The 15794-nt window shown below is 43.6% G+C and overlaps 1 protein-coding gene across 1 annotated transcript; it reads left to right on the forward strand.

Annotated features, from left to right (window-relative positions):
- Positions 1 to 379: 379 nt before the first annotated feature.
- FAM20B (FAM20B glycosaminoglycan xylosylkinase) lies at positions 380 to 15361 on the forward strand (the record flags this gene model as incomplete). The annotated part of the gene is made up of 7 exons (XM_084266442.1): positions 380 to 756; positions 3442 to 3528; positions 5868 to 5977; positions 8150 to 8321; positions 10655 to 10846; positions 12962 to 13021; positions 14458 to 15361. The coding sequence occupies 7 exons, from the start codon at positions 380 to 382 to the stop codon at positions 14687 to 14689; spliced, it is 1230 nt and encodes a 409-aa protein (XP_084122568.1). The 3' UTR covers positions 14690 to 15361.
- Between the last annotated feature and the right edge of the window lie 433 nt (positions 15362 to 15794).

Genomic DNA, 15794 nt, shown 5'->3' on the forward strand with positions numbered 1-15794 from the left:
AATTTTGGATATGAAGAGATGCTATCAGGCAATTTCCCCTTTCAGGTGGATCACTGGAGGGCTCCAGGAAGACAACAGACCTCGCGTGTTTTACCAGAAATATTTGGGCTTTAGGATACAAGTGCACATAAATGCAGACTTATGTTCCAAGCATAAATTTGATTTTGAGTTTGATGGGGTCTTCAGGAATGCAGTTTTGTAAGCTTGTGTTTTGTTTATTTTTAGGGATACTAGAAGACACTTCAGTTGTGATACCTCTTTCACAATGCAAGTTATGAATGAAATTCATTAACTAACATCCCCTTCCTCGCCCTGATCTCCAATAGACTTCCTGTAACGCTTGGAAGAAAGGGTCAGGGGAGAGGGGCTGAAGGTCATCATGAAGCTAAAGCAGCGAGTTGTGCTGTTGGCCATCCTCCTTGTCATCTTCATTTTCACAAAAGTTTTCCTCATTGACAACTTGGACACCTCAGCTGCCAACCGAGAGGACCAGCGCGCCTTTCACCGCATGATGGCAAACCTCCACGTAGAGCTGGACCCCCGGCTTGACCACACCTTGCAGTCCCCTTGGGAGATCGCAGCCCAGTGGGTGGTACCTCGGGAGGTGTATCCGGAGGAGACGCCTGAGCTAGGGGCTGTTATGCATGCCATGACAACAAAGAAAATTATCAAAGCTGATGTGGGATACAAAGGGACCCAACTGAAAGCTTTGCTAATACTTGAAGGAGGACAGAAGGTTGTCTTCAAACCCAAGAGGTAAATATTGCCTTCAGTGATTGAATTAACTGCTTTATGTATTACCTTGTTTTTATCTCCCTGCTGTAGGGTAAACCTTTAAGTTACAAATCTTTATGTAAACAGAAAGGCTGTTCTCTTCTTTGTGACAGAGACAGGTATGTGCTGGCACTCCAGTAGCAGTGGGTTGCTGTGTCAGCTGTCTCACACTGCATAGCTCTGCTGCTTGAAGCAGCCTGTCTTTAGGTTAAAAGACTGATAATCACTGTGTTCAGTCCCAAGGGAATGTTGGTTAAACCTCGTGTTTGGAAGCACTGCAGATTGTGGCAGGACAGGTTCCGGCAGCATGGGGACAAACAAGTCTGCCTACCGTTCTCAGGAAGGGTCAGGTCAGACTACCCTGAGAGAATGCAGTCCGAGAACAGGAAGTAGTGGTCTTAAAAGTAAATCTGGGGCTCCAGTGTAGCTGCATGAAGAGTGTAAAAAATGGCTTGGTGGGTCAGAGCGAAAGGCTCCGAGTGAATTCTGGAGGAGCAATGTAAAAACAGGCGAGTAGCGATAGTCCCTTGGTACAGCCTCTGTGTATGGTGATCCACAGGGAAATTTGGTGGGATTGAATGCTTGTGAAGAGGCTTGTGCACATCTGCAAAGTTTTTTGAACTGTTTGCTTGTGGGGAAAAGAAGTCATCAGAAAAAGGGAAAAAAAAGTAAGGCAGGTGTGTTTTATGGGAGTGCACTGCAAATGTGAAGTGTTGTCATCACGGAACGGGTATATCTCTTGGCAAAGAATTTTGGGTTTAGCAAGGTGAAGCTTTTCTGTTGTGTTCATGAGTGAGAAGAGAATGAGGGGGGAAAAAAATGTCTGTCCTCTGCTTCTTTTATTTGCAGGGCTGTTCTGTGTATGGTTAATTACTGGTCTGACTGGAGCTTGGCTGTGGGGCCAGGCAGCATTCAAACGGCATGAATCTTTCATGCAGAAGTCTTGGTGCTACAACAGGCAGCTCATCCAATAGATGTAGTAACAAGACATGGCATTTCTATAGCACTTTCTGAATAAGTGAGTGCTGTAAAATGTTTCACTGGGCTTTAAATTACATTCCTGTAATGGGATGTCTGTGCAGGCGAGCACAGTGACTACGTTCCATCAAGGGCACGTGCAGCTGGGAATGTATATAGGAGTGTGCATGGCATGGCCCTGGTACTGGTAGATTCATGTTTTGTTTGTGGCTGCTGAAGCTTGTAGGTAGTCTTATTCTGTCAGTGCAAGATAATCTTTTTAGCTTTTGACCTGAAAGGTTTGTGGAAGTTATTTCTAAAAATCATTCTGAGAAAAGTTACTGGATGGGGAAGTAAGAATTGTCTTGATTTGCCACCTTTGCTCCAGAAAGGACTAGATTCCTACTGGGTATGGAAGCAAGAAGTAGATTGTGTTTTACTGGTAAGTTTTAGCTCTGAGGCTTTCAAAATCTGACCATGTTTTCAAAAGTCTGCTGTCAGTACATACAAAAGACCAGGCTTCAAGGAAATCTTCTGAGGGTTAGCTGTCACCTTTCAAAATCAGGCCTAAGTTACTGATGACTGATAGTTGCTACCATCACATGCCAGTGGTATATGTGAAATAAGATACTCGTTGGGAGTAAGTTCAAGTTTGGCAGGAATCTCTCAAAGCCTCGTCCCAAAAACTCTGTACCATCCTGCACTGGTTAATTCTCTTTCGAGGTGTCATGCAGAATAGCTGAAGTATTTGCTTGGACTGATGAAATGGACTGTTGTCGTGCCCCAGATCTTCTCTGAGCAGGGTTAATGCATCAAAGTAGAGCACTGTGGCTTCTCTTACAGTGTTGCTGCTATTGCTTGAACCCCAAGTCCTTTGGGAATGATCTAGTTTATACAATTTGTCATGCACATGGAAGTGAGAAAATATGTAATCTAATTTGACCTTACTTTATTTGATAAGTGTTGCGTTTTACCCGCTTCTTCACTATCGATTGTGGTATTTTATGCTCACCTGAAGCATGCTGTTTAAGTGGTATCTAGACCCGATTCAGATGTCAGGCATCTTGGAAATTTGTGTTTGCCATGACTATGTAAGTAGCAGCTATTAAAAAAAGAATCCTGACACTTCACCAAAACATTCCATTTTGTTGTAATGAGTGTTGTAATTTTTACTTCTTGCTGTTTGTTGTGTCTGTCCGCTGCCAGAATAAAGGGTCTTTTTATATCCAGTATTATCCTCAGGTTCATGCTTGCTGATCTTCTAGCTTCTAAACATTGCATTTGGTATTTCTTCCATAATACCAGATTGTATTTTCATGTTAATCTACAGTCCGTCCTAACCCCAAAATTGGAGGTGGAGTTGCTGCTCTCCAGTATAAATAGTGCCCTGTTCCTGAGCTGGGTCTGTGCTCTTTGTTCTTAAATGTGACTTGGTGTATGATTGAATTAAAACTCCTGAGTTTGAATGAGCACGGCTTCCCAGGCTTTTGAGACCACTGTAATTACTGACCTTTCCTCCTTATTTACTACTTCAACAGTCTGTGTGTTCTTTAATCTCACTAATAATTTTCCCCTCTCCCGTGTACTGTCATTTTGAAAGTGAGATGGAGACTGTTTAACTCAGAACTGTTACTGCACTTGTTACTCTGAACAACAGAGTTGATGGGGAGCCTGCATCAATTGCTTTATTTGCCTTGATTTCGATTCCAGATACGCCAGGGATTATATTGTGGAAGGAGAACCATACGCTGGCTATGACAGACACAACGCAGAGGTGGCAGCCTTTCACTTGGATAGGTATGGAACTGTTGGGTTACCTGCTTTCATTGTCTCTGGTAAATGCTTTTTCAGAGCTGGGGAAAAAGGAGTCCTTTGAAGAATAAATCTCAGAGGTGAGCTATTTCTAACCTGCCAGTGTATCACATTGAAGCCAGAAATAAAAATTAGCTTTTTTGTGAAACATCATTGCAAAGATGTGTGCGAGTTTTTAACATTTAAGATGTTTGTGAAAAACTTGAAAAGGAGAATGAGCACTGAAACCAAACACCTGACACATCCTATTATATGGAAGAAACAGCTCAGCCAATTCCCGTGGAAAAGTCTGGAATGCTGAATGTACGTGCGATGTCCAGTATGGTTTTGTGGTCCTGAGCTTGGAGGTACAATTACCAGGAAAAAACCCCAAAGTTACAAGACATAGAAAGAATAAGACAGAAATTACCAAACCCTGGAGGCTGATAGTCACAAAATACAAGTTCAAGGTGTGGCTTGGGTCTCCTCATGCTGAGAGGACTGTGTTGGTACTTCAGAGAAGGTTACTGAGGATAATTAAAGATTTGAAAAATTCTTATATGAAGAGATTGAAAATCTCAGGGAAGGGATTAAGGAGGAATAAATATAATAAAGATTCACATGGTTGAACTTTAAGTGAGGCTTTAGTCTTCCTTTCCTACTACATAAATAAGAGGCTTGTCACCATGACTGAATTCGTAGGTGGTAAAAGAGATGTTAGTCCTAATTCACCTGTGGGACTCACTGCACACATAATGGAAATTAGTAATTCTAGTTGTGTAAAACTAGCAGTGCAATGTGCATCACTGGTGTTGAGATCTTTAGGTAGTGGGCCAAAATCAAGGTATTTAAGGCCAAAAAAAAAAAAAAAAGAGGTAGCCAGATGCCTGCTCTCCATTTGTGTTTTCAAGAAAAATGCAGGCTTGTGTGTCCCTGAAAAAGCAGCGATCAAACATGGTAAAGCCACAATCCAAAGCCTTGTTCCATTGCCCAAACCCCTCATTCCTAGCTCCTCTCGCTTTCTCTTTGGCTGTGTTTTGGTGCTTGTTTCTCTGTCCTTTCTCTTCTCTTTCCTCTGTAGAGGGTATACGCCTCTATAGTCTTCGAATGTACCTAGCAGAAGCTACCTGCTCACCTAACTTCTGTGTGTACCTTTGTTTTGAACAGTGGCAGTTACATATTTTATCTGAGGACCTGAAAAATCCTGCATGTTTCCCAGTAACAGGAGGGCTGTGCTATCCAGGATACTGGCCTTTCAGCTCTGAGCCTGCAAATATAGGGGCAGGTTTTTCCAGATCTTTCTTACTTGGAATGCCTGTGTTTTCTGAAGCTGTGTGTGGCTCTGTATTGGCTGTGAATATTGTCTTTGTGCATGTGTGATTTCTGCAGGCAGATATTTCGTGTTGCCTTTGCTTAGAGGTATTTTATATTTGGGGAAGGGGACTTACTCTTTGAATACTTTAAAAAATAATTTGCAGCTGTTCAAGTGACTCTCCCAGGATCTCTGTGGAGTACAGATCATTCCTTTCTCTAAAGGGACAGTCTCTTTTCAGTCTTTTTTCCTGAGATGCAAAGTCTACCAAAAGCATATCAAAAGTACATTAAGAGAGTTGGGCTGGCGTTGTACCCACCCCTGTTCGTACTCCTTTAAGCACTTTTAACATTCCCTTAGAAACACCCAAGTCATTTGTGGTTACAGAGCAGGGACTGGCAGCTGTTGGAGTGGAATCTGCATCTTGTGACTGCAAGTTTTAGGATTATTCTTTCCACCTCTCTCTCTCTTTCTCTAATCCTTTTTTTTTTTTCCAGACACTTCAGGCATTCAGTTTTCTCCTACCATTCCGTCTTCCTTTCTCCCTCCTGGTGCCAAACAAAATAACTCCTAGATTGTTTACTTTCAAGCATAATTGAATTGGGCTTAAACATGCCATTTTAACAGATAGCAGTTCCCACAAATTACAAATGATCTTTCCAGGTGACCAGCCCAAAAGCCATATGGTTACTGCTTCAGCCTGTGCAGAAGACAGATGATGGATCTTTCTGCTATGACGTCTGATTTCTGAAAGTTGAAGTGTGGTGCATCCTGTGTTGCTCTGCTGCAAGCGCTCTAATAAAGGAGCGTCGCAGATGGCCTATAGAGCAAGTCCAGGCACTTCTGAAAAATTAGTTTCCTCACTTTGCCTTGGAGGAAAGAGGAGTTGCTGCTGGGTTCCATCTTCATTCTTTGGTCTCAGCCACCTCCGTTTCAGCCAGTGGCACGGAGGCTGTGGTTTGGTTTTGTTTTAACTCAGAGCTGCTGGCTGTGTTGCAAATTCTCATGTCATGTTTTTTTCACCCCAAATCAGAATTCTGGGTTTCAGACGAGCCCCGCTGGTGGTTGGCAGGTTTGTGAATCTACGTACGGAGATCAAGCCGGTTGCCACAGAGCAGCTTCTGGGTACCTTCATGACTGTGGGTAAGTGGATTCCATGGATTGTGCAGCCCAGTAAAGAAAAATGTGTTTAATGGGGAAAAAAGAGTCGTGTGAATCTGACACAGTTATGGAACAGTTAACTATGATACAGGAAGCTGGTGACTCTCTGTGCCAAGAAAGATCATTAACGCTTGTATAACTCCGTTTGGCAAGGGAGGATGACTTGATTTTCTTCAGCTAGTTTTTCTGATGGAATTTCTCAGTGTTCCCTGATGCTGCTGTTACAGATGGGATTTTTTTGAGTAAGAACTTTCTCTCTGCTGTCAGAGGTGGTTAGAAAAGTCTGTGATTAGACTCAAAAGGAAAAAAATGGCACTATATTTACCACAAACAGAGTGGGAACTGGGGATAATTTATGGAGCTGATGCGTCAGTTGGTGTTAGATGTTGTTTGTGCTGAGCATTCATAACTAAATTTGTCACAACTTCCGTATGTTGTTTACAGTAATAACGCTGTGAAGGGCACTTAATGGGAATTATGAATGTGAACTCCTACCAGGTGGTCATTAAGCACCAAGAAATGCCTTACACTTCAGCCTTAACTCTTTCAGGCTTTCATAAAATACCCAATTACTACTCTTTCTTTTGTTTTTCCCTAATAAAAAGACTCTAGAGGTGATAGTTCAATACAGCTGATAGATACGTGTGCCTGTTTGTATTTTTAGTATAAACACCTACTACATTTGCCTACTGCTTTCAGCTACGAGGTGTAACTTTCAGCTGCAAGCAGCTCTGCCTTGCCAAACCTTTTGCATTCAGGTGGGGTGTCTGCCTCAGGCAGACTTTACTTTTTCTAATTCCAGCCAAGATAACTAAGCAGCTTTCTAGCAGAAATGCTGACTTGAAAAGCATGGCTCCAGAATTTTTCATTGCCTTTCCTTAGATTCCTTGAAACAGCCTGTTTTGCAGAGCATGAAGCAAATAAATGAGTGGGTCTGGGGAGTAGGTTGTGATCTATTGTCAACCCAAATTTGACCAAGTTTCTGAGGTTTTGAAGAGAAGATAATTCATGCATCCTCAGTGCAGAATTGTTGAGTTGCAGCTAAAATCTCAAAGGAATCTCTCTTCTTAGACCTGCGGCAGGCTGCAGGATCACAGACAGGAAGAGCGATTTGCAGGGCTTTCCATACAAATAAGAGAAGCTCTACATGGTTAATGATCATCTCCCAGATGTCCTCAAGCTGTCTGACGGAGGTAGTGGGAGCACAAGAGCTGGGTCTGGATGGAGGACTGCAAAGGACTGCTGGCGGGCTAAGGGATTCTCATGTGTGAGAATGGGAAGTGAAAAACCATCTCTGCATGAGCCGGGCTTGGTGTGGGGCCTGCTGTGTGGCATTGGATGTAGAGCCAAAGGGAGAAAGGACAGGGAATAAGTGGAGGCACAAGGAAGGGAGAAACACTGGAAGAATGTTTTGTAATAGCCTCTGTGAAGATGAAACTGGAATAACTCAGCAAGGGTCAAGCAACGGCAGGTGAGAAGGGTGAAGGAGAAAAGGCAAAGCTACCAATCTAGACTACGTAGATTACTTGACACTACAGGCTATGTAGGCCTTAACAGACTAAGGCCTCAGGGCTTCATTTTCCTCTCCTATCAGAAGATGTTTGTGAAGCATTTGACAGGTTTGCATTCCTGGATCATGTAAGCAGGGCGGTTTATTTGTGTTTCCCCTGCTGAGTCAGCTCAAGTAACTGAGACGCGTGGCAGGTCTTTAGGGCTCCAAATCCATTTGAGGCTTTCTTCACTTGTCTCTTTTTGGTTAACTCTTTTCAAGTAAGTGAGAAAACTGACACATGAAGTGTGAAATACTAAAAGAAGCAGTGCTAAAGTGGCAAAGTCAAGGTCCTAAGGATTAGGAGAGGATCGCAAAAACTTGTCGCTAGTGCAGTGTTGTATTAACTCTCAGTGTGATAAACACGTTAGAATATATAATTACTCTCTCACTTGAATATTGGTCTTTAATGTTGCTTTGAATTAATAGATGCTTGTTTAATCTCTTCTGAGCCTCTTCCTCTCAGAGATATGAAGCATGAGGTCAAGTGCACTGAAAATCCTATTGCAGGGAGGCTCTGCTGCGTCAGTATGCTCCTGAATCTCAGCTGGCATCTCTTGGATTAAGTTCTGCTCTTTTGATAGCTTTTGTTTTTTTCTTTTAAGGCAATAACACTTGCTTCTATGGGAAGTGCTACTATTGTCGGGAAACAGAACCAGCTTGTGCAGACGGGGACATCATGGAGGGGTCAGTGACTTTGTGGCTACCAGATGTCTGGCCTCTTCAGAAACACCGGCACCCGTGGGGCAGGACTTACCGTGAAGGCAAACTTGCCAGGTTTGAGAACGTGATAGAGTTATTCTTTATACATGATAATTTGTACTAGAATTGCCCTTGCAATACAGTGGAATGAAGGAGCACATGCTCTCAAAACCTTGAGCTTTGCCAACAGCTTTCTTGATACGGCAGTAGAAGTCAAGTCTAGGATGAGATTCTAATTACCATAAGCAAGAAAGAAATCTTCATTGTTTTTCACAATGGAAAGTGCTGTCCTTTTCCTCTTCCTTGCCTGGAGCAGAACTCCACCATGCAGTCTCTCCAGCTGGGGCCTCACGAGGGCCGAGCAGAGAGGGACAGTCACCTCCCTGTCCCTGCTGCCACCCCTCTTCTAATGGAGCCCAGGATACCATTGGCCTTGCAAGCTGCAAAAGCAACAACAGCTGTATTTGTACATGGTGAATTGCCTGAATTTCTTGGAGGTGTTCCTTTTTTTGAGGGGCTGTTTTTCATCAAAAGCTGCCTGCATACACAGGAGTTTATCCCAGTACCTGTGCTGATTTCATATTTGCTGTATTTTAAATTCAGTTGCTCCTGCCTCGTTCAGATGGGATCTCATAGAATCATAGAATCATAGAATTGTAGGGGTTGGAAGGGACCTCAAGAGATCATTGGGTCCAACCCCCCTGCCAAAGCAGGCTCCCTAGGACATATCACTCAGATAGGCGTCCAGACGGGTCTTGAACGCCTATCTGAGTGATATCTCACATTACTTTTGGTTTTCACCTCATCCTGTTCGCACTTTTCACTTTGAGTAAAATTAAAAGTTCTATATGTCATGCTGTCCTTCTTCTGTGCCTGGTAATTATGGAAAAATAACTGTAGGAATTATTTTCCTGATCCAGCTGCTTCTAGACCATCCTGAGTTGACCTCTTGAACATAATTCATATGGTCACATTAGCATACGTAATCTTTAATGGATGTGTAATAGATAAAATCCCTGACCTTCCAAGTCCTATGCTAATACGATATAAATGATCAGAAATAAATGTCAGGGAAAGGTCTGTCTTGAAAGACAGAATGGAAAATGCGGAGAGAGAGCATTGTATATCTGGAAACTTGTTGCAGGGTGATTAAGCACTGAGCTAACGTAAAATGAGAGAAACACTTGAGGGAAGGAGGAAGGGTGGGATGTAGCATGAAAGAAAAGCATCCAGTACAAGCAGGAGTATCTTTTGAGACTTTTGCCTTGTGCATTTGTGCTGCAAGTTTGGTGTGAGTTGGACCTTGATGCAAAACAAACCCGTGGAGACAGCATTAGGGGAGTGTGTGTGATGAAATAACAAAAACACTGAGAAGATAAATTTTTGGCCACTCTGATTTGGGTAACTGGAGATTCCAGACCTCTGGAAGATGAGGTGGGGTGTGTGGCAGTTCTAGTAGCTAAATTCTGATCACCTCCCTGCTTTTATGACTCTCTGTGCTTTGAGTGTGTCCACAAGAATCTCCTGCTTGTTTCCTCCAGCTCTGTTTCCAAGTTGCAGACGGCGTAGGGCATTTCCAACTGAACACTGATTTTGTGAAGCATTGTTTCAGTCCGTAAACAGAAGGTATTATAGATGTACACCAGATATTTGGCTGTTTTGGTGGTGGTGGTGGTGGATAGCACTGAAAGCTGTAAAGAGAAAATGAGAAAATGTCAAATCCTAGCTCTGGAAAGTTGAGACATGACATCGGTGTTATGAGACCAGAAGTACGTGCCCAGGTTACATGTAGTAGGAGAGGAAAGAAACGGCAAGTGTGAAATCATGCCAGTGGAGAAGGTGGTGAAATGCTCTGATAGGCAAGTAGGGAGGAAAGAGACAACTCTGAGTCAGGGAGAATTAACACATAAGAGGCCCTACTCCTCAGGACAGAGGAGGTCATTAGTAACCACAATGAGGTCATTAGTAGGTTATTTGCATTAGAAAGTTAAAAATGGAGAGGATGCCTGGAAAGTAGGACTTGTCCTGGGAGCAGATCAAGGCAGCAGAAACTGGCACTGTAGGGGAAGCCTTTAGGAAGGGAGGCAAGCAATGATGATAAGCTTGCAGCCCAGCCACTGCTGAATTGTGAGCAGTGAGGAAGCAAACTCCGACCTTGCTTTCTGTGGGAAGATTTAAGAAGATGTGTAACCTTGCACTGAAACTACAGCTTGCTTCATACACTAGGGTGTTAATACAGGATTTACTCTTTTAATAGAGCATTTCTGGCTTGCTCACTCTTCTCTACTTAGCCTTGACTGCTGTGCTCACCTTTTCTTTATGCACTTGTGAGTGAATCGAGGGGCAGCTGTAAATACTGATGGAGTAGTCCCTGAAGATTTGATTTGGTTTCTCTTGCTGACCCGTAGGTGGGAGTATGATGAAAGCTACTGTGATGCCGTGAAGAAGACTTCACCGTATGACTCGGGCCCTCGTCTCCTTGATATCATTGACACCGCTGTCTTTGACTATTTGATTGGGAATGCTGACCGGCATCACTATGAGAGTTTCCAGGATGATGAAGGAGCCAGCATGCTCATCCTACTGGATAATGCCAAGAGGTGAGGGTAAGGGAAACCCTGGAGACTGAGCAGTGGTGATTACAAGGGCAGAGATTAATCTGCTTTGTATCTCACCCATTTTCTTTCTCTTACTAATTGTTTCATTAGTAGCTTGTGTGCTTTCCTTATCAGAAATTACTCACCACATGTTAGGGTCCTCAAAGGCTGTGGTGCTTACTCTGTGCTCTAGATACAGTGACTCATTTGGGCAGTCTTACTCAAACTACAGAAGCTCCCAAATTAGCACAGCATGACCTTTTATCCCCAAGCAACTTTCAGAGGTTTGTGTCTCCTCCTGTCCCCAGAAAAGCCTTCTCCCTTTCATGCTTTTAATTAATGAAAAATGAAAACCTTATGATTTATTATATACTAGTGAGTATTAGTAAGTGCCATTGCAAAAATAGATCTTATAAAAATATCTCTCTGAATAATTTGGCATTCCCTGTCCTCTGAATATGTTTGCTCTGACTTTATGGAGATAGAACTGATACTGAGAGCAAAATATGATGATGTCCTGAGTGTGGACATAAACTATTATCAAAACAAAAATGAAGCCTGTAGTGATTGAAAGGAACTGATGAGAAGTCCTTCTTGAAGCAAAACTTTACTGGGTGTATGTGCTTAAAGCGTGAGCTGTTCTGTCTTTGCTATAGCTTTTGGACATGGGCTGGTACTGTTTAAGTTAAAAATTCCATTGAAAGCACAACCTTTTTAAAATTGTAAGTTTGCTTAAGTTTTCTGAAAAACAGAGATATAACCTACTCCCCTTCCTCACACTTTACTCTGGAGACTCCCAAGTTGCTTTTTTCTGATGGGTGCTGCCATCTGCACTGGCAGTGAGTTTCCCCTTCTGTGGGTGGACGGATCTTTGGAAGGCTTTGAGCTACCATTTCTTTCCCTGTTTGCCTCTCATAGAGTGGATTCCTTCCTTTCTTCCCTGCCTTCCTTTGCAGTGGCTGAGTTGAGTATTTTGGCTTTAAGCATCAGCCTGTTTGGCAACACTCCAGTTATGTCAGCAGGTGCATTCCACCTTGCGACAGCTTAATTAGTGCCACTTTCAGACTGCTTTAGGTGAATTTGGCAAAATTGTCTTTCTATAGCGCTCTTGGCATTGTGCTAGGAGGAAGTTAATGTTTTAATCACTGGAAGTGAATATGGTGGTTGAAGGTCATGTCAGACCTTCCATTGTGGTATGTGCTTACAACATTATGAGAACACTTCTCTTGCGGTTTGGCAGGCCCCAAAGTAAACTGTTGTCTTGAAAGATTAAGTAAAGTTCTTTCTGCTCCTTTGAGATAAGGACTAGGGGGACGTTTTTTCATAGAATCAGAAGATCTCAAGTTGGAATGGACCACAAAGATCGAGTCCAACTTCCTGCTCCTCACACAACCACCTAAAATTAAACCACATGGCTAAGAGCATCATCTGGATGCTGCTAGGTGCTTGACCACTTCCTTGGGAAGCCCAGTCCCGTTTTTAACAGAATTATTTGAGCAGAGCAATGCCAGACTCCTAGAGCAAGTTATCTTTATTGAGGGGAAAGTTCTTTGTTGAAAACTGTTGAGGAAGATGAAACCATAAAAAAAAAAAACAACCCAAACAAACCAACCAAATGTGTTTAGATGAAGCTTGCAATACTATGAAATCCTTTTGGCCAGCCTCCCTGAGAAAGGATGATCATGTTAGAGCGGTCACCTTGTTGGCTGAACTGTTGACCTGAGCTTGGCCATATGAAACAGCCTGTGGTGGCTCTTTCCTTTGTTCCCCACCCGGCTGTGTCAGCCAAAGCTCCCATTCTCTGCGTCCAGAATACCGGTTACTCCTTTCTCTGCCTTGCAAGATGAGCTCCATTTCTGAACTTCCCTGTTTCTAAGGTGCTTTGGTCTGATAAAGAATAAGGTACGCTGGTGTTTACCTGATACCTTAGCTGATGTGTTTGAGAGTTATATCTGTAACTGGTCATGGCCTGTTTATATTTTAATTTAAATGATTTGATCTGTTGGAGCATGAAATTGTTTAGTATTGATTTTTTTTTTAATTCTTTGCAAACCTGTTGATGTTGAGAACAACATTAGGAGTTCAGGTGCTTCACTTGGTTTTAATTTTGTTTTTCAGCTTTGGAAACCCTGCCCTGGATGAAAGAAGCATCTTGGCTCCTCTTTATCAGTGCTGCATGTAAGTGAAGTGCAGCGGTGCTGTTCACTTTACTTATATGATTGCTGTCCTTAGGTTTGCAGTATAATTAAGTTTGAAGCCTTCCGGCAACCTGAAAAGGTTCACTTGGGTAGATAGTGCTTTACTTTTTTGAGGTGCTGTGTTTGATGCAGTCAGTGCTCAAGAAGCTGAGACATATGTTTTTATTAAGATCATACATAAGATGGCAGGCTGTAGGAAGGAGTCTCACCTCCAGGTCGCTGATTCAGATCTATCCATAGCACGACTTCAGACCTGCTGCAGCTGTCTGCATCCAGCTCCTGCTGAATAGAAGTGCACATCACTGAGCTCTCCCTGAGAGAAGCTAAGGGATCAAGGAGTCTGGCAACTACCTGCCTTCATTGCCAAAAAGCCACACTGAACCACTGTTCAGGGTGCTCTTTCAAAGTGATCTTTGTAGGGTTTTTTGCAGGATTTTGTTTCTGCTTTGGCCTTGTGAACTGTGTTTCCTTGGGGGGGGGGGGGGGTGTGTGTGTTTTATTTAGATAGGCTTGTGACTTGTTGATTTCTGGTTTCTGTAGCCACTCTCTCACCAGGCCATTGCTACTTGTTGTTAACAACTAGCTAAAAGTACCAGGAAGGAAAAATACTGCTATATCAGTTTCCTGCCTATCATTCAAGGTAATATTAACTCCTCTGAGCCCTCCAAATTAAGCTTTTAGTTGAGAATTCCTTGGACCTGCCCCTGGAGGGTTCTGCCTCCCACATGCCTCAGGACCTGTGAAACCCTGCAGAAAGTCTGAGCTCTCACTCCTTGCTTGCGCTAAGCTGGGCTCTGTGTGTGCTGTGGTACACCTAGCCTAGGTTCTGCAAGACTCCTGCAAAAAAAAGTGAGTTTAGACCAGTGATGCTAAACCAGAAAAATTAGGGGGAAAGCCCCAAGAGACTGCACAGAGCAGGACACTTTAGATGGGCTGACATGAACGGGTCTAACGGCCAGTTAAGCAGAAAGATCACAACTACTTTTGCTTTTTGTGGAAGCTCAGTTGACTGACTTGTGTCCTTTGGCATTAATTGTTGGGCAGTGCTCTTCCTTTGGTAATGGGAGTTTTGGTTTTGAATTAGCAGCCAGACTGTTAATTTCCTTTCCAAACGGTGCCTGGGAGGCCTCAGGACCAAAGAACTTCCTTGCTGCTGGTTGAACATGTTCCTGTACAACACAGGAATTTCATGGCATTAGATTCTTTCTTCACCTTTGGTTATGAAGTTTCACTTAGATATTGCCTAGAATGCAATTACACCCCGATCTTCCCATCCCAAAACCTCTTTTGTAGTCAGACACCATTCTATTTAGAGAAGATCATGATGTGAGAGGCTCCCTCAAGAGGCTGCCTTTGGTATTGCTGGTGGGACTTCAGCCGGACAGTGGTACCATGACGTGTTTGTTTCTTTTACAGCATCCGGGTTTCTACCTGGAACAGACTCAATTATCTGAAGAACGGAGTACTGAAGTCTGCCTTAAAAACTGCTATGTCGCATGACCCCATCTCACCGGTGCTTTCTGACCCTCATCTGGATGCCCTAGACCAGCGGCTTCTCAGCATTCTGGCTACGGTGAAGCAGTGCACAGACCAGTTTGGGCCAGATGTTGTGCTGGTGGAAGACAGGATGACACTGTCTCACTTGTAAGCGTAGCGGAACACGGATGAAACTTCTTTTTTTAAAAAAACAAAACAAACAAAAGTGATAGAAAAGCAGCACAATCAGTTCGGAAAGGCCGTGGCCAGGATGGACTGAAACGAACAAGAAAGCTTCCAAGCCAGAGAAACAGAGGTGACGCTGGCTTTTACCTTGGGCTGACAGCTGTGAGGTGGGAAGGCTGAGCCTCAGACGGCTCAGCCCTCGTAACGGCGCCTTGGCCGTCGCAGTGTGTCCATTGCCGGCAGTGGACGTTGCACTGGATAACAATGGCTCGGGGTGCTGGTGGAAGCATGTGGAATACAGACACTAACTTGTGGACTGAAGCAAGAGGGGACAAAAGGAGATGAACGATGCGATCTTCTCCCCTTCTCTTCCCCACGTATACTCTTGCGAGTTGGATTGGGATTTTTTGTCTGATTCAGGGTTGTACATAATCAGCTGTGAGCTGGTTAGGAGTTTTACTGCTTCTTCAGAGAACGAGGAAGTGGTGAATAAAATAATTATTAGACTGAAGAGTTGTGCCACCCCCTCGGGGTGGGATGTTCTTCTGAATGCCATTAGGGGTGGGAGAGAGGACCTCAGCTGCTCAGTTGTCTTTTCCTTGATAAAAGGCTGTATCATGTATGATAATGCTTCAGTGTTTTCACTGAAGTCCTATCCTGAGATTTATCCACAGGGTTGGAGATTTAGGGGAGGACAGGGTGGTTATACAGCACTTGGTAATTAAGGGATTAAAGCAAGTTTCCATGTGTCTTGTTTTCTGTTTACAAGGAACCTGGCAAGGTCAGAGTTAGAGGCAAGAGCCTGGCTGTCCTGCGTCCATACTGACCACATTTGCATTATATTGTAGCCGAGGAAGACAGAACTTGTCCTTGGAAGCAGGTGCTGGTTAGTGACGACACGATGCTTACTGTGTGCCCTGGGTCCTTTGGGGAATCCGGGCACGTCACACTGGTGAGAGAGAGGTGTATTGCTGGACTTACCCAGCAGCTGTGGGCAGGGCCACAAATTGTGGAGAGAGCCCTGAGCTGTGCTCTTTTCTTCCTTGTCCCATGTGGAAAGAGCTACCTGCTGCTCAGTGGTGTAACCACAG

The sequence above is a fragment of the Gallinula chloropus genome (genome assembly GCF_964237585.1).
Source record: "Gallinula chloropus genome assembly, chromosome: 6".
Taxonomy (NCBI): domain Eukaryota; kingdom Metazoa; phylum Chordata; class Aves; order Gruiformes; family Rallidae; genus Gallinula; species Gallinula chloropus.